General features: G+C 42.4%; 1 protein-coding gene across 1 annotated transcript; it reads left to right on the plus strand.

Annotated features, from left to right (window-relative positions):
• The first annotated feature begins 341 nt into the window (after positions 1-341).
• PERP (p53 apoptosis effector related to PMP22) lies at positions 342-16,149 on the plus strand. Its single transcript, XM_027056782.2, has 4 exons — positions 342-761; positions 10,795-10,935; positions 14,606-15,178; positions 15,236-16,149. Exons 1-3 carry the CDS (start codon positions 548-550, stop codon positions 14,830-14,832), a joined length of 582 nt encoding a protein of 193 aa, XP_026912583.1. The 5' UTR covers positions 342-547; the 3' UTR covers positions 14,833-15,178; positions 15,236-16,149.
• The last annotated feature ends 2,540 nt before the right edge of the window (positions 16,150-18,689 follow it).

An 18,689-nucleotide genomic window follows, 5' to 3' on the forward strand; every position in this document is an offset into this window, starting at 1 on the left:
CCATGTCAAACTGCCTGAAACCTGAAGGCAGGATTGTTGAAAATCAGACCATTATCCGACCTCGGGGATGAAATATTTAGCTGGTTGGCTCGGATGAAAACGTGCACCCGGCGAGGCACGGAGAAGAACCACATTTGGCGTGAGAGGCTCCAGGAGGCCGGGGAACGCGGCAGTGGGGAGGCGCAGGGGCGCGCGGGGCTGCAGCCGGGACCCCCCCCCCCCCCACTCCCCCGGGCCCCCTTCCCAGGCCGGGCGCCGGCCCCCCGCGGCTCCAGGGCGGCGCGGGCGGGCCCGGCTCACCCACGCCCGGTGTAACCCGAGCCCGGCCCCGCCTCTCCCCGCGCGCACCCCGGCCGGCCGGGCAGGTCGGGGCGGCGCGCCGTGAGTCACCGGAATCTAGGTGGGGCCCCGGCGCCCCGAGCCGCGTCCTCCGGGAGCCGCCTCCCCGCGGCCTCTTCCCTTTTGTCGCGCTGCCTGCGCTCGCGGGCCACTCTCCGCCGGCGACCGAGCCCCGCGCGCTCCTCTCCTCCGCGCCGCCACCGTCGAGATGCTGCGCTGCGGCCTGGCCTGCGAGCGCTGCAGGTGGATCCTGCCCCTGCTGCTGCTCAGCGCCATCGCCTTCGATATCATCGCGCTGGCCGGCCGCGGCTGGCTGCAGTCGAGCGAACACATCCAGACGTCCTCCCTGTGGTGGCGATGCTTCCACGAGGGCGGCGGCAGCGGGTCCTACGAGGATGGCTGCCAGAGCCTCATGGAGTACGGTGAGTGCCGCCGCCGCCTCCGGGAAGCCCTCTGGGCTGCGGCTGGGCGTGCGCGGCCTCCGGCCTTCGGAGGCCGCCCTAGGCAAAAGGAGTGAACCGGGGCAGAGGTAGTGAGTGATTAAAAAAAAAAAAAATGTATTTAGAGCTTAGGTTAGGCATCCGACCCGAGCAAAAGAAAGCAGTAGCAGCTTTGAGTGTCCAAAACCAGGCTCACAGCTGGGCCAAAATGGCCCTAGTTCAAACTATTTTTTTGTAGGGGTTGTCGGTGACATGCAAAAGGTGATTTTTCAGCCATCAAAGAGGTTTAGATGAGTAAATACAATGAACAAAGTCTATTTTCTTGGAGACCTAGTGAACTCTCTTGTCATTATGCCACCGCCTCCTCTGATTCCTTGTAAGATGAAAATATACGCGCCTTCCCCAAGGTCGGTGTCTTCGTTTGGCTTGAACTGAGTGAAAGCAACTCTTACTCGATTAAAAAGAAAAAATGGAATTTTTGGCGAAAGTGTTAGTTATGATTTCAATGGGTACTGCGGTTCTTTTAAGGAGCAGGCTAGTTCTGGTTCTTTTTTTGTTTTTAGGGGGTGTCTTTTTGACTTAAGTACGGCATTGCTGTTGAGAAAACTCAGTTATTTTCATCTGATTTGAAATCGACACAGCAAACACATCTTCTACACCAGCAAAATGAAGCAGCGTTGACAAATTTCACATACTGCAGTTGGAGTTGCTTTATTTTTCCAGCATGGAGCAGCCTGGGTGTTTTACTTAATCGGCGCCACTGGAAAGGGGCACATTCTTGCCCGCTGCCACCCCCCACGAAGTTTGGTAGTTGCCAAAAACAGCTGGGATCTATTGTGATTAGTGTGTGTGCCTGGGGTGCTGGAGAGGAGGGTTTAAGTACGAGCCCAATTCCCAACTGAAAGCCAAGTGCTCTGGAATGGGGCTTTAGCAACTGAGTTTAAAACCAAGGAAGAAGCCTGCCCTGCCTTTCTCCATTCCCTGCTAGGGCGATTGACTTGATTCTTTACTCTGAAGTGGCCTAGGACTTCGAAGCACGCAGTTTATTTCTGGTTCTGGGGGCCCGTATCCAGAGCCTGGTGCTGTATCTTATCTACTGCGGAATTGTTTGGAAGTTCTCACCATAAGCTTGCCCCACAAAGGGAGGCATGGTCCTCATTAGCAGGTAATGAAATGTAAAGACCGCAAGGAATTCCTGCTTGCCTTAAAGTCTGTGTTTTTCCTCTCTTAAAACAAACAGAACGCCTGCCGGGGTTTCTAGTATCTCAGATCTTTTAGGGTTTTAAAGGGAATTAATTTCTTTGAAGTCATACATCTGTATCTTTTAGCCAAAATGCATTGGAACTCAGTCTCTCTGGGGGACTTACGAAGACTGCTTATACAGATGTGTTCTTGTAAACGGACTTGATGATCAGACGTCAGAACAGAGACTAATACAGACCCAGAGAGTACTCTGCGGTCCTCCGCACGTGAAGGTTACGCTGGACGAGAGGTGCTGCCAGAACGGCCATCAACACTGCTGCCGGGACATGATCTAGCCTGCACGGCTCTCCCTGGCTGTGGCTACAGCCCTCTTGTGAAACTCACACAATGCAGTTCTTATTTTTCCTGGACTTGGAGGATGAGCTCACCTTCCCAGGGCGTGGCTCCTCCAGCCTCAGAATGATACAGTGCTTTGTATGTGGAAGGGAATAAGCTGGTTTTGTTGGTGCAATTTTTTAATTAGAAGGCTAACGCATTAACTTTTTTAATTGTAAAGACAACCCTGATCCAGTCCATAAACTATGTTTCAGTTTGATATAGAAATTGGTTTTTGGTGGGGCGCCTGGGTGACTCAGTCCGTTGAGCTTCTGACTCTTGATGTGGGCTTAGCTTAGGTCATGATCTCACCCTTCTTGGGTTTGAGCCCCCACATCAGGCTCCGCGCTGACGGTGTGGAGCCTGCTTGGGGTTCGCTCTCCCTCTGCCCCTCCCCCACTCACGTTCTCTCTCTTTCTCTCAAAATACATAAACTTAAAAGAAAAAAAGAAACTGGTTTTTGGTAAAGTTCAGTTTTCCAAGCGGGTCTTGAAAAATCTGTTACCTGTATGATGCGGCAAGACTGATTTTCCGTAAGGGGGCGGTGGCATTAACATCTCAGTTCAGTTATTCCTGTGTCGTTTGCAAAGAGAAGTGCCAATAACGTGTTCGATGCAGCTTTTGCTCTAGACCTGGAATCAAATCATGAATCCAGGAGCCACGGTCATGGTCATTAGGCAACCGTGGGAAGAAGAATACTGATGTGAACTCTCAAAGAGAGGTCCATTTCAGGCTATTCTGGTCAGAGATGAGCTGGAGTGTTTATTACACTTTCACTTCATTTTCTGCCATGGATGTTGGCTTCCTTAACAGGTGTAAAAATTGTGTATTCCTACACTATAGGGCGATTATCTAGGCATCTCTGAACCCTGGAGATTTTCAGATAACCCCAGTAAGGCTTTGTGGAAAACAACGTGTTTATGGGAGGTTTATCTAAAATGTAGTGAGCAGTTTACACACACTCCCACGTATGTATAAACACAACAAAGAGTAAGGTGGATGGCTCTACTTAAAATATCTCAATACAGAGGATTGACTTTTGTACATCCACTTTTTAAAAACTTCTTGAAATGTACTAGAACATCAACATGACATCATTGTAACTTAAAACAATTTTTTTTTATTGTTTCATTTATTTTTAAGAGAAAGAGAGAGAGACAGAGAATGAGCAGGGGAGGGTCAGAGGGAAAGGGAGACACAGAATCCAAAACAGGCTCAAGGGTCTGAGCTGTCAGCACAGAGCCTGATGCGGGACCCGAACTCATGAACCTCGAGATCATGACCTGAGCCAAAGTCGGATGTTTAACCTACTGAGCACCCAGGTAACTTCAAGCCACACATGTAACTACCATCGTAACTTTTAAGAAAATATACCTTTTGATTACAAAGTGCTTGACCATCTCTTTGTATTAATATTCATAACATTAATATGCTCATTTTGATATTAAAAACACAGATTATTCTTCAAGTATTGGCAATAATACTAATAACATAGATGCTTTTATAAAGGGAGATAGTTCCTTAGAACTATGTAAAATGCAGAATATTATATTCCTCGTGGTTGTTGACAGTTTTTTAAAGAATTTCAGATTGCCACATCACCTCATTTTTCCTTATAAATCAACCAAATTATAAGCTGGATATTTGTTTTTACATGGTATTAACAACTAAATAGATACCCAGCTTAACAAATACTTGTTTAATTTTTTAAAATATCATGAGCATGTATAGCACAGAAAGAACCTCACATTTATATTTCTCCAAACAGGAAAAGAACATTGAAATAATTGTTCGAATTTCACATGTAAATAAAATGCAAAATTAAATTGGAATGCATGTTCATGCAGACTGTTTTTGTACCGTCGGCACCTTTTATTCCCCGTTTTTAAGAAGAAATACATCAGGAAGCTATTTTAAGTGTCAGTGATACAGATTCTAAAGCCCAAGCAAGCTCTGGCTTGTCAGGGTGGAGACTAATGGAGTTGGATTTATGCACCGGGATAATGGCGATGAGTTTATGCACCAAGAATGGCAGCGGGGAGTCAGTACGGCCAAGTCCAAGAGTGCTTGCTTTAGATCTGAACTCACAAGTTCAGAGCTTCATTTTACCAGACGCCCTTTGAATACCACAGAATGAATTGAATGGTATTTTTTTTTTTTTTTACATGAACTCAGTCTTGGATTAGTCCAAGAATCAGAGTATTTATTATGTGGATCTTTTTAGATTATTTAGCCCTACGGTTCTTAAAATGTACAGGAAATGAGAAGCATAAATACAAAGTGAATAGGTTTACATTAGGCGAAATTGAACTTAGAAGAGTTCATTTTGAGACTATGCTCTTGAGGCCTTTTTGCAGAGAGGTAGGGTGAGATCTTGAAATGTTATTGTTTTATGAAATTAGGCATTAGTAGGTAGATTACTCTTTGTGGGTGTGTGTTCATGTCTTTACACAGAAAAATAAAGGTTGGCCACTCCATTGATTTTCCGAATTAAAGCATAGATATGTGTGTTCATTTATAAAATCCAGACGTGTGGGAACTTGTGACCTAGCCATTTGCTGCACTTGGCAGTAATCGCCCGACAGCCTCACTCCCTTTTTAGTGACCTAACTTGTTTTCTCCGTGCAAGCGGGCACAGACTCACAGGCAATGAGAATTAGAAGGGCGTAAGAGTGCACCTGTTCACACTTTCACCAAAGCCTGTGCTCATCAACACCACCCACGATGAGTGGAGCCCTCTTCCCTTTGTTCGCAACTTAATTCAGTTCCCTGGACGCTGCTCTTGGTTTAAAAGTACTTGTCTTACGCCGATGGAGCTCAAATGTGCTTCCGTGTAAATTCTCCTTCCCAGCCTTCTTCATCTGACAGACTTTCAAATACGTGACCGTTGATCCCCAGTTCCCTGCTAGTCCTCTTGTCCAGGTTGAGGGAGAAATTCTCCATTTTCACATCTTCCCGTATGGGATGGATGGTTTCCCCACGGAGACTTTCAAAGAAGACCATAACGGGGCAAAGTATCATCGTTCCGTAAAAACACAGCGGTAAGTAGTTATCACCTGGCTCAGTTTCAGGAGAAAATGTAGAGCACGTAAAGACTCTCATGCCAACTGGATGCTGTCGCACATGCCCCTGACATTGCTTTGCTTGTCTTCTAAAGCTTCTGCAAAATCACTTCTTCCTATGTAATTTTTTTTGGAGGTCTGTTATGAGTTGCCCTCAAGATTTTTGCTACTCAAAGTGTCCAGACCACTAGCATCAGCATTATCTGGAAGGTTACTGGGCACTCAGTATCTCAGGCCCCACTTTCTGAACCAGAATCTGCATTTTAACAAGGTCCCCAGGTGACGCGTAAGCACTGTATAGTTTCAGAAGCACTGGTCCATATTCCTGCAGATTACCTCCTCATTGGGCATGCGCCAGGCTTTTTGAATATATATTCCATCTATGTGTATACTTATTTGTAGACAGGAACTGTGTAATTTGTAATCATGGTTTTATCCAGTTTTCAGTCCATGACGTAAAGAGTCTATCTGACCTAAAGAACTCTATACAAATAGTATGAGATCTGATCAAAGCTCAGATTTATTAGGTAGGCCCTTCCCTATTAATAGATGGATCTTTTGTTCTGGAAAGGGATTCTACTTTAATTGGGCGACAGGTGGGCATCTGCAAGGTACTGAGTAAGGGGCTAGCTAGACCAGACTGTCATGGTCAGTGTTGGGTGCCCACATGGAAAACTACTGAAAAATGCTGCAAATCCATTAAAAGAAAAACTAACTTTGGAGGAACAATTAGTGACCGTCTCTAAAATATTACCCACAATACTAAAAATATTAGTAGTGCTCTCGTCTGTATGTTGTTTTTTCTTTTTTTTTCCTTTTCACAAACTTCAGTTTGATTTATGGTTTCCAGCGTGGCATTCAAGGTATTTATTTTTCCTCTTTTTTTTTTTTTTTTCTCGCTCCTTTCTTATCCGTTGACCTTACTGGTCTTTTCCTAGCTGTATTTGTCTTGTAACATTGCATTTTCAAATGTCATCACTGGAAAAAAGATAATAGCATTTTTCTCATACAAAAAACCTAAAAGCATTTTCTAGGAAAAACTCAGAATTACATTAGTGACCATTGGTGTCGATCTGATGTTGAATCTTTGCAAGTGAGAGCAAAATTAGGTAGGCTGTTCTTTATCCAAATGGGTCTTTAATGAATCTTATTTAAAAGTGGGTTTATAAAGTGGCTGGTCTCTTTAATAATATGAACTTCTCCAAGTGGCACTTAGAAAATAAATTTAGGATGTAATAGGTTATATACAACACCAAATTGGTCTTCCCTTAAGGAGACAGAACAAACAAAAAATATTCCTGCACAGAAACATAGCATCTGTGTACTTGTAGTACTGCGTGATTTGTGGTCCCTGTTCGGCGAGGGCTAATTGACAGTGAGAATCCTCCCTGCTGTCTGTCGCAAACCATAATTAGGAAAGACAATAACATTTTGTGTACAAAATAATAATGGAGAACAGACTTGTCTTCAGAATAAAGATGGACAGTCTGCCTTCGAAGAGCCAAGGACCATCCATCTGTACATTCATGGAAGAAATAGCTTTAAGATGTTTTCCTCTTGGGGTTGGTAAATACGGTATAATTTAGACCATGGTATAATACAAACATAGAAATCCTTCCTAAAAGGGTTGGATACATTTGTAGGTATTAGGCTCATTCTGGGTAATTAAGTGAAACCAAAAGTACTCGGGGTGCAGACTTAACTTTTCACAAGGTGTGTCGGGGAGATTTGCCATGTTATAAGTCTGCATGGCTGTCGGCCCCCTTCTCGGGAGGAATGTTGGGCTGGGATGACCTTGATCAGACCAGGTAGGGTCCATCTCATCATTTTACAGCAAAACAGCCATTGATAGGAGAGGGCAGATTGCCTTACTCATCGCTCATCAGCCAGGTCTTCAAAACTGTGCCAAGGTTTCTGTCTTCTGTGATAATTAAATGATTCAGTGTGGGTTTTTCCATGCTGCAGGAGCAGGTTATCACGTGTCCTGCTTCCAGGGAAGCCTTTCTCAAGACAAAAGGCCACTTACTTTGCCATTTTGATTTTCTCAGACTCAGCGTTTAAACAAGACACTACTGGATTATTTCACACAGCTTAGGCAAAGTTCTTAAAATGGGCTGTGTTCATATTTGTGTTCACCTGTTGGCTTCAGGGTAGGCGAAGGGGCTCACTATTTTCTGAATTCCTTTCAAGTACGTGAAACGAAATGTAAATTACACTTCAGCTATCATGTTAGAGGGAGTGGGAATGGGGATAATCTGTATTAATCTTCCCCAAATAAACAGGAATAATTATTAATACTACTCGTCATAGCTACATCCCTCATCATTTAGTCAGCTATACTTTTCAAACCTTAATCTGTGACTGTCAGAGTTTGGTCAGCAAAATGTGTTCCTTGTTAGGAAGGTTTTTTTGTTGTTGTTATTATTGAAGACTCACATTCTGCTACACAAGTTTTCATTATGTTTGCACTCCTCCGAATGCTTATACAGATTGGTTGCCTTTCATGGCAGTTTCTAACCTGTGAACTCAACTTAAAAGGCAAAATCAGTGTCTGCTTCTTTGAATGTAATGATTGGATTTAGTTGTAATGATTGACAGTAGCCATAAAAATCCGTAGAAATGAGACTGTAATCGACAGTGGGTCATATACCGAAAGTTACATGTTCTTTTTTTGGCAGTGCTCTGTTTTGGTAAGGAGATTAATCATCTCTCTTAGTTCTTCTCAAACTTTAGTATGGATGTAAGAGATGCCAGTAAGGCACAGATTCCTGGGTACTACCTCTTGAGTTATGATCCGTTGGGCTTGGAGGGAGTCACGGGAATCTGTATTTTTAATAAGCACCACTGATGATTTTGACACCGTGATCTATGGGCTCAACCTTGATATGGTCTGATTACTATTCTTTCCATAGCACAATCCCACTTCTCTTGCAAGTTACCTTACTTGAAGGACGAGGCAAAAGTGAGAACATTTCACATTCTGGCTTTATTCATTTCTGATTTAAAATAAAACATTTCTATTTTATCTTGCCCCTAAGACCTCCGATCGATCTCCGGAAAGAGCAAAAAAGGTCTGGAGGAAAGTAATGAAAATTATAAATATAAATAAAAAATTATATATAAAATATAAATTAAAAATATATAAAATTATTAAAAAATTTTAAAAATATAAAATAGGCCCACTCATGCTGTGTCTCTGCCTCATCTTGCAGGCCACTAAGGGATAGTTTGTGGGAAAACATGGTATTTCTGAGACATATGAAAATGTGTTCTCTTCTTAATAACCTATTACGCCCCAGTCATTCCTAAACCTAGAGGAAGATCTGGAAGGAGCATGGGGGTTGGAGAAAGTTTGTCTATAACAGATGATGATGTAAACATGCAGTGGGTAACTGAGGAACAAGAACGAATGGAAAGAAGTGCAGAAGTAAAGAAATACAGAAAGAAAATGGAGAAAGGTGAGGAACTGGAGAAAAGTCAGAGGAATAATATGCAAGGAACTTTTCGAGTGGTAAAGGCTGGAGCCTTCCTAGCTCCCTGACTTTTCACACAAGGGCTGTCCTCCTCACAATAATGTTGAAAGAAGGCATTTTTAGCCCAGGTTAGCAGATGTGCAGGCTGATGGTGGCTAATTGGTGACAGAGGCAGGGAGCACATGAAGTCTGGCTGGCTTCTGAGCCCCTGTTGTTTTTGCCCCCTGTGTCTTCCACTGTGACCAAATGACCTAGAATTAAGGGAGGATGAATTTGTCAGCCGAGTGGTGCTCGAGGAGGAGTGAAACCAGGACAGATGAACACATGACTTGCTTTTTTGAGTGCAGTAAAAAAGTAAATAGATTAAGAGTGCGTGTTCGTCTATCAGTGAATGAATGGATAAATAAAATGCAGACTGGCCACACAATAGGTGAAAGAAGACAGTCACAAAAGGCCATGCAGTATGGATTCCGTGTATATGAAATGTCCAGAACAGGAAAATTGATAGTAACAGAAACCAGATTAATGGTTGCCAGAAGCTGGAGGAAAGGGGTGGGGGTGGCACGTATGGAGCTTCTTTTGCGGGGATGAAAACTTTGGAATCGTAAGCGGTGATGGTTACACAACCCTGTGAATGAATATAGCAGGAGCATACTTTGAAAGAGTGAATTTTATGGTATGTAAATTATAGATCTAAAAAGAATCATGTTTCGGATTTAGACAGGCTGGAAATCGAACCTGCCTGAAGCACTTATCAGCCGTGTGGCTACGTGACAGGTTATTTGAATTTTCATAGCCTTCGTATATACTCATTTCTAAAGAAATAATGACAAAGATCTTTGATTTTTAAGTAATCTCTGCACCCAACATGGTGCTCAAACTCATGACCCTGAGATCAAGAGTCCCATGCTCTATCGACTGAGCCAGCCAGGCACCCCGCTAAAGAAGTGATGACAGTATGAACCTTAAAAAGATTGTGAAGATTCTGTGAACTAAGGCATGTCAGGTTCTTAGCACAGAGCCTGGCACAGAGCGATTACACCATCAGTGTTAGGCCCTCTAGAGAGGTTGTATTTGAAGAGATTTGAGAAATTCGTGCAGGTTGTGCAGTGGGAATTATTGGCTGGGATTGTTGGCCAGGGTATCATGGCTCTCCATATTTCCACAGGCTCAAGGTAGAACAACACGGGACTGGAGGTGCCCGTGCAGATTTTCAAACCCAGAAATCAACTGTCACTTCATCCTGAGGCCTTTGAGGGCCAATATCAATATCAAGAGCTCTTGTGCAAATACATCCTGAATAGTTCAAGACATTAACATTTAGACTAGCAACTGGATATATTTGTACCTAAACTTGTTATGAAGTCACAGCTTCTTCATAATTAAATTGTTTTATTTCACATCTCTGCCTAGTCATGAGGCAGATGATTTCAATGATTATTTTGGCACAGAACCAAACACTAATACGAAACAACGACGTTTTGTCAAGGTATTTGAACCATTTCCTAACGGGATTCTAATTTAATTGCTCAATATAAAAAATGTTTACTATAATTGTGTTGTGTTAGAACTTGAGTGAACCTTTTAAAGATGCCTGTTTATATGGCCTTTTTATTACGTGAGAAACAGTTTGATGAGTTTGAACTTTCATGTCAGAGATCTAAACATTCGCCCGGACTCTGAGGGGAGAAGGCATTATTGTGTAGCAACGTATCGGGCACCCTCCGCACGAATTGCCTCTTCTTCCCTTGAGATACGGAGACGCTTAAGTGCTGTCAGAAAAGCTGTCCTTGCGCCCAGATATAATGAACAGAGAGCAAAAAACTCCTACTCATGCTTCGACAAGTGATTTTTAAATTTGGCATGTCTGTCTTATTAACTACCGTTTCTTTTCTCTTACAGCGTGGGGACGGGCAGCCGCTGCCATGCTCTTCTGTGGCTTTATCATCCTGGTGATCTGTTTCATCCTCTCCTTCTTTGCCCTCTGTGGACCCCAGATGCTTGTCTTTCTGAGAGTGATTGGAGGCCTCCTGGCCCTGGCTGGTAAGACTATGTCAGCAATTCATACCTTCAGTAGGCATCACTATAGTACTGTCTCTCCCATGACCCTTGACAATTACACTTCCTGATCTGTTTGCAGAAAATGTGTCACCAAGGGCCGAAGTAACAGTCAAGTGTCTTAAGATCTAGGTCCCCTTCCTCCTGTGGCTCAGACGGTATTACATGTCCTCCATCCAAGGGAGGAAGGTTGTCACTCTGCGTGCTGCTCTCGCTTGTAGATGACCCCATGTCCAGCGACACCCCTACCTTGAGGGACCAGGGCTGAGTCAGCCCTGGAAGTGTAGTGTTTCCATAGCGATCCCAGTGCGGGCCTCCTTGATCCCCTTGCTGAGGGGGCTGGAATGTCCCGGAGCCATTTTACTTATTGAAGGATGTTACTTATTGAAGGATGAAGCTTATGATATAGTGGGGCATAGAAAGGGTTTCTGTGGTGGGACGGGAGACTCTAGGAGGCGCCTGGACTGGGATTGCCATTTTGTATCATAGAGCCAGTTCTGGGGGATGGGAATTTAGTTATGTAGGTGAGTGCGGTCAGAGTGAACATTTATTAACGGAATGCAAGAACTAGGAGTCTAGGAGCAAGATTTATTTGAAATTTTAGGTGGGATCCTGGCACTAGGGACCTCAGCCGCAGAACTGAATTTAGATGCAACACTGGATTTTCTGAGGAAGAGAAAATCCACAGGTCTTTTCTCAAGGTACTAACTTAGGCTCGAGGGACCAAAGCAGAAATCCAGCTACAGACCTGGAGTACAAGTACAGAGTGAACAGATGGTCTTGGAACAAGTCAGAAGCCTTGTGATTAGAAGAGGTGCATAAGATCAAGCGTGAGCCCAAAGGGAGACTGCCCTGTTCTGGGTTCCCTGAGCTTAGGGAGGGTGCTCGCAGAGCCTGGGCAGAACAAGTTAGGGGTGAAAAGGGTCCTGGCTCAGAAGAAGGAGGTGGCCTCAGAGAACCAGCCCGTATAGGTCCGGCCCTCACCTTTACCTTGGAGAATTTCCCTTGATTGAAACATAAGGTTTACTCCAATGTTCCTTATGTCTCAAAGTTTGCTTTTCGAATACTATTTTAAAACCAGAAGTGGTTTGGAATCACAAAACATGAAGAATCTTGTTGAATCCTATTTCTGCTTCTATTTGGCTTTCATAGTTAAATTTATAAGACTTTATCAAACCAACACACGCGATGTATCTTCCTTTCACATGCCTTAGAAGACTAGATGGGCGCCTATTTTAATCACCATTAGAAATAACACCAGGACATTCATATTCATTGAAAAACCCCAGTTGGTACCATATGACCCGGCAATGCCTCTTCTCCGTATGTATCCCAAGGAACTGAAAGCAGGGACTTGAACAAGCAGGGACTTGGACATGATTGTCCACCCATGGTCATAGCAGTATTATTCACAACAGCCAAAAGGTGGAAACAACCCAAGTGTTGCAGGAAATGTTAAATGAAAATGTGGTATATCACATACAATGGAGTATTATTCAGCCATCAAAAGGAATAAAGCTCTGATATATGCTACAGTGTGGATGGACCTTGAAAATCCTATGCTAAGAGAAACAAGGTAGACACAGAGGGCAAGTATTTTATGATTTCACTTATGCGACAGAAAGTAGATCCAAGCTTACCAGGGGCTGAGAGAGGGAGGGGTAAGCAGAGTTTAGGTTGGGAATGTTGAAAAAGTTTTAGGTAGAGAGAGTGGTGATGATTGCACAACATTGGGAACGTATTTAGTGCCGGCGAATGGTACACGTAACCAGTGGTTACATGATAAACATGATGTTGTATGGAATTTGCCATCATTTAAAAAATCCCACTTTCCTCCATGTTAGCGTTAAAAACATTACGATCTGGGAAGGGCCTGCTCGAGCTGACAGAGTTGCAGGAGTTTCTGTTGTAAGGAAGACTAATTCTGGCAAACTCCCACAGCTTCACTGCATACTGTCCTGCTTAATTCTGCCTTCTCACCTTACGACTGAGTACTCATTTTTGCCTTGAGAGTTTGATAAGTAGAACGGGGCATGTTGTTAGAAGAGGGAAAGGCCTAGGAATCTTCAGTGTACTTTTAGTGGTTAGCAACGTTCAGTTAGGGCCTACTGGACTTCTAAGAAATATTTCGCAGCAACAATTATTTTTAATTTTATGTATGCCTTGGGGTTACTATCTGAAAAACTGAGTACCGATACAATACAGATTGTGCAGAAATGGATCCAAATCATTGTAAGAACTTTACCTATGATGAACTGAAACAGGTGGTGAACGATATTTAACATTTATGACCAGGGGAATTTGAAGATAATTTAGGCAAGGGTTGCTTTTATGTCTTACGCAATATTTTGCAGTAAATAATAAACTTAACAAGTAAGAATTTGCCATTTAAAGCATATAAGAAACAGAGAAATGTTAAGATCTGCACCGAGATCACTCTTCTTAAATTGCCAGAGAAGGGGAATATTTTGAGTTGAAAAACGGAAGGAACAAACCATGATGTGGAAACACTGATGGCCTTTCTAGCAATAAAAAAACAAAAAAGGAAAAGAAAATGACTTTGAGGATGCATTTGTGGAGCTGGCAGAAAGCATTTCGGTGAAAGGAGGAGGATTGAGGACTCTCTGCTCTCCAGAGCACGGCCAGCTGGCCCCTCTGGGTGCAGACTGGTGTCTCAATGTCACAGATTGAAAATGCATTCATGCCCAATGATGTAACAATGCACGGGTGAACTATGGCGTGAGAGAATGCAAGAACGCAGCATAGTGCGTGGAAGCTCGTTACAGCTTTGTAGAGTTATGCATGTTCATTGGAAAATAAGACAAAAATAGATTTAATCAAGTTTGTATTTTTTTTTTAATTTGCTTAAAATGCCAATATGATGAATAATAACTGTAATAAGGTGACTCTTCTACCAAAGAGCTTAGAAATCTTCTGGGTCTGTGCATTCTTTCTTATATCTTCCTTCCACTTCCCCAAGGCACTGACTCTTCCCCTCTTGAATTCCCGTCCCGCCATCCTGGAACATTCTTGCCTCCGACCTCCATCTCTCCATTTCTATTTATTCTTCAGATTCCTGCCTCCTCTGCAGGCTTTTCTGGTGCTTCCCTACATTGGTCATTCGCATCATTGGCTTGCTGTGCCTGCCACTTAGTCACTCGTTTATTAAGTGACTATTCCAGTGGTGTAGTTTATCAACATTGTCTCACGTATGTGTTGTGCACACGTGTGTATATGCGTACATATTACTTTTGCTAACATGGAAAATATGAACTGTGTTTGGCACAGGAATTACCAAGATGAAAAAATACTCTTCGGTACCACCCTGCTTTCTACTCTGTACTATAGTTTTGCACCTTTTACTTTAGTAAACGTAATGCGTACACAGGTACTACCGAGAGAGTCCCTAATTGTTCTGTCTGTATTTCGTATATTCAGTCTTCTGCTCAGTGCCAGGTATCTCTGACATACAACACTCAATAACCTGTGTTGGCTCATGATTAACCACATTCCCCCGGTCCCTTTCATTAGCGCGAAGTGGATTTAACGGTTATGTAAAGGCAAAGACATCGTGGAAGAGGGAGTTAATCTGTTGTTACCACGCATTCATCCATGCGTCCATATTCACTCTTTGGGATGTTTTTCTTCCCTTCAGCTGTCTTCCAGATCATCTCCCTGGTAATTTACCCCGTGAAGTACACCCAGACCTTCGACCTTCATGCCAACCCTGCCGTCACTTACATCTATAATTGGGCCTATGGTTTTGGGTGGGCGGCCACGATTATCCTGATCGGCTGTGCCTTCTTCTTCTGTTGCCTTCCCAACTATGAAGATGACCTTTTGGGCAATGCTAAGCCCAGGTACTTCTACACATCCGCCTAAGGTGGGGAGTGAGCAGAAGAAACTCGATGCTGCCAAGATGGATCCCAGAGCAAGAAACTGTCTTCCTCAGCGTCCTTCGAACCCATTTGGTGGGCAGTGTGCATATCATGAAATTAGTCAATGCTAAATAACTTGGGAGAAAATATTTCTTAAATGGCAGTACAGTTTCATATTCACCTTTTATATATGTTTGTAAACAAAACTTACTTCTTTTAATTAATTACCTGTAATATGCCCGTATCTCCTTATTTCTACCCATACCATTTATACTGCATTTGTAAAAGAATATGAATATGAAACGTAACCCCTTTATACGGTAAAAAATGAGAAGGCTTCAAAGATTGGTGTGACGGTAAAAGAATATGAATATGAAACGTAACCCCTTTATACGGTAAAAAATGAGAAGGCTTCAAAGATTGTGTGTTTTTCTCAGGTGGAATGGACTGGGTCTATTAAAAGCCAACAAGAAGAGAGCGGTATTAGTAAAAATTGTCAGTGACCAACTATTCCACGAGAAATACAAAAAATATATATTTTTCAAGCCTTCACCTATTTAAAGAAGCAAAATATTTTCCTAAATGCATACCATTTGTGAGAATTTCTAACTAATATCCTGATTTTTTTTTTTTTTTTTTGCAAAACTTCATGTTAACTTGATATGGCATCTACGAACGTTTTCTTTCATAGCCAAAGCCTGCTGCCGTAGTCAGGCCTCCTTACGTAGTGAAATGTTAAGACAAAATTTTCTCTTTTGAAGTGGCTTGTAGGGTTGGGGTGTGGGAAAGTGCTGAATTCATAGATCTGTACTCTTTTGTGTCTATATGTTCGGGAACACAGTAGATCTGATTGAAAGCTGGGCTGGGTCTAACTCATCGCGGCTGACAGGTGTGATTTGGTTGTTTATTGAAGCATCAGGAGGGCCATTCCTATCACAAAGTAGCATGAAGACAGCGTCAGGAGAAGAAATGGCTTGAATTCTTCATCTCAGGTTTGACTGGGCTCTAATCATATAGACACAGCTTCTGATAGATGGCAATTGTAAACAACACCTTAAATGTAGTTACAAACCTGGTCTTCCTTGGAAAAGAGATTTAAAATATCTGATATAAAACATACAATGGGAAAAATCAGGGATGTGAGGTTTCTCTGAATGGCAAATATATGATATATCGCGTTGACTATTATTATTTTTTTACCATTTGTTCTTACATAATGAAAACCAATTCATTTTATATACCAAATTATTATTTTGTAACTTGCAGAATAAACCATTGCTGTTTTCATTACGAATTTTCCCCAATAAACCAGGTGTTCTAATCTCGTTTCTAGTTTGTAGTTTTTGGTTTTGCTTTTTTCTTTTTTCAACTCTGGGGAAGGGAATATTTTTTTTAAGTTTACTTATTTGGAAAGAGAGAACACCCACACAGGTGGGGGAGGGGCAGGGAGCGAGGGAGAGAGGGAATCCCAAGCAGGCTCCACACTGTCAGCTCGGAGCCTGACATGGCGCTTGAACCCACAAACCATGAGATCGTGACCAGAGACAAAATCGAGAGTCAGACGCTCAACTGACTAAGCCACCCAGGTGCCAGGAGAAGGGAATTTTTAAAAAAAATGCTTTGAGTGGGGCAAAACAATAAGAGTGTTGGATAAAATGAAAAGTAGCTTTTTCTTAGTTTTAAGGGTCTTGCTCATTTGCGGTTTCCAATAACAATTTTTGAATGAACTTTAATGGATTCTATTAGTCTCCTCCCCGGACCTCTTCAATGACTAGCACCCGGTACACAGGTATCTATCCGTTGCTGCCACCAGAGGGAAATGGACTGAGAGATTTCCCATAGCTCTAGATGCCAGGGAACATTTGTGTGGTTTAGCTGAAGGTTCATCCTTCTCTCATCTTCCTGCTTGAGATACGATCGTCTTCCATTCAGATAGTGGGACAGCAAGGAATTTCTTTACTTGTTTTCCCCTTTTCCACCTTCCCCCAGTTCTCCACCATGGATTGTAGGTTAATTCTCCTGTGGTGTGTGTAGATGTGAAGACGGGTTGCAGAGTGGCATGGTGGGATATTGGAGCCACTTCTCGGTGCTTCTGTTGGCCGGTTGGTTCTTGGCAGGCAATTTTTTTCTGTTTTTCAACATATGAGCTGAACGTTTCCCATCATAAATTTAGAAGACTGTAGTCTGGGTGATTTTTCACACCAGAAATTTTAAAGGCTTCTGTGACAGGTAGAGGAGTCGAGGTGATAATTAACAATGTTAAAAATGTCATCTTCTGAAATAATAGCACAGGTAACTCAAGAAGATAATGGGTAGCTAGAGATTACGAAAACAACTTGTGTACCTGAAAACGACTCTCAGATACACGGTTCTCTAAAGCAAGCACTCCTGTCTTGGATTTTCCCTGTCCAACTTTCGCCTTTCCCTCCTTAATAAATTATATACTATAGTCTAATGATGCACATGTAGGAAAAATATGGCTTCCTGGGACCTATGGTCTGTATTAACGGAAGCATTTCAATCCGAAATGTTTCCAACAAAGACATACTGTTATCTTGGCTAACATGTTCTACTTCTTTCAGCCCTGTTCAGGCACAGAGATCCTCTGTTCCTTGTTGGTTCATATTCACCAGGACAGATACCTTTATGTCATAAAAGGGGCAGAATTCCAGAGAGTTCTAGAGAGTAACGAAGAAGTTGACTAAGAAGCCATCTAAAGACTAACAGTGCATTGCATGATATTTTCCCTAGTAAAGCTGAGTGCCTTTTGGCTCTCTAATTATATTGAGTCCCCACCCTTTAAATAAGCAGTTGTAGGTCCCCAAACACTTTCTCACGCTCACACTGTAAGTAGTCAGATATGCCGGGTGCCACTTACTGTTGAATGCCACAAAGAAGTAATACGTCAAGGTCCTTCAATTGTCACACAAGGTTAACTATGGAGTGTAATTATTTTAGTTTCAAAACCATATATGACAGGACTGACAATAAAGTTTGATAGGCTTTCCTTTTCTAAGAAAATGAAAACAATGGGAGAACATAGCCATAATATCTTGATTATGTTGACTTTTGCTACCAACTCCTGCTGAAAGACAGCCCTATTAATATAATAAACATAAATGCTGGATCAACTTATCCTGTTTTCCCAGGCGTATCCGAAAAGGCCATATTTGAAGGGCATCCAACTTCGGCTCTTGTTGGCTGTGTAGGCTTGGGCAGTTTACCTCTCCACTGGCCTCATAACCTCATTCATAAAATGATTGCAAATTATCCTTTTTGTTTCCAAATTCTTTGATTCTGTGTGTTTGTATGTGTATCTGCTCATTTGTCAATTTACTTAAATATTCTTGGGTAAAAGAAAATAAGATAAAGTGATCCTATTTTTTGTGTGCTTCCCCCCCCCCCCGCCCCCCAAGTTGACTCTCATAGCTAGAGACAATGATTAAAATCCTAATACGGTGATGGATTTTTTTTTTCTTTAGTTGAAAATGAAAGAAGATTCCTTTAGTTGGAAGAACCACTAAATAAGTGAATATAAACTCTATCATAAACATAAGTCAGCCTAAAGCTTAGAAGAAAAGCTTTAATTGTATTCTAGGGAGCTTCTGATTCAAGATGGTAGAGTGGACTCCATTAAATCCATCACTTCTGACCAATATAGAAAAAAATTGTAGAATAACAAACAAGTCCCAGAGGGATTAAATCCATAACAAGGGAGGTGTCCATCAGCTGACCAGGGGCTTTGCCAAATTTGAGAAGATGAAAAATGTTGACATCGTCAACAGTGGAGTGAAGCTACCACCCAGAATAAACTCAAGCTGGCTGTTGGGAAATTAACAGCTGTGCTGCTTGATAAGGGGC

The sequence above is a fragment of the Acinonyx jubatus genome, chromosome B2, assembly GCF_027475565.1.
Source record: "Acinonyx jubatus isolate Ajub_Pintada_27869175 chromosome B2, VMU_Ajub_asm_v1.0, whole genome shotgun sequence".
NCBI classification, from domain to species: Eukaryota; Metazoa; Chordata; class Mammalia; order Carnivora; family Felidae; genus Acinonyx; species Acinonyx jubatus.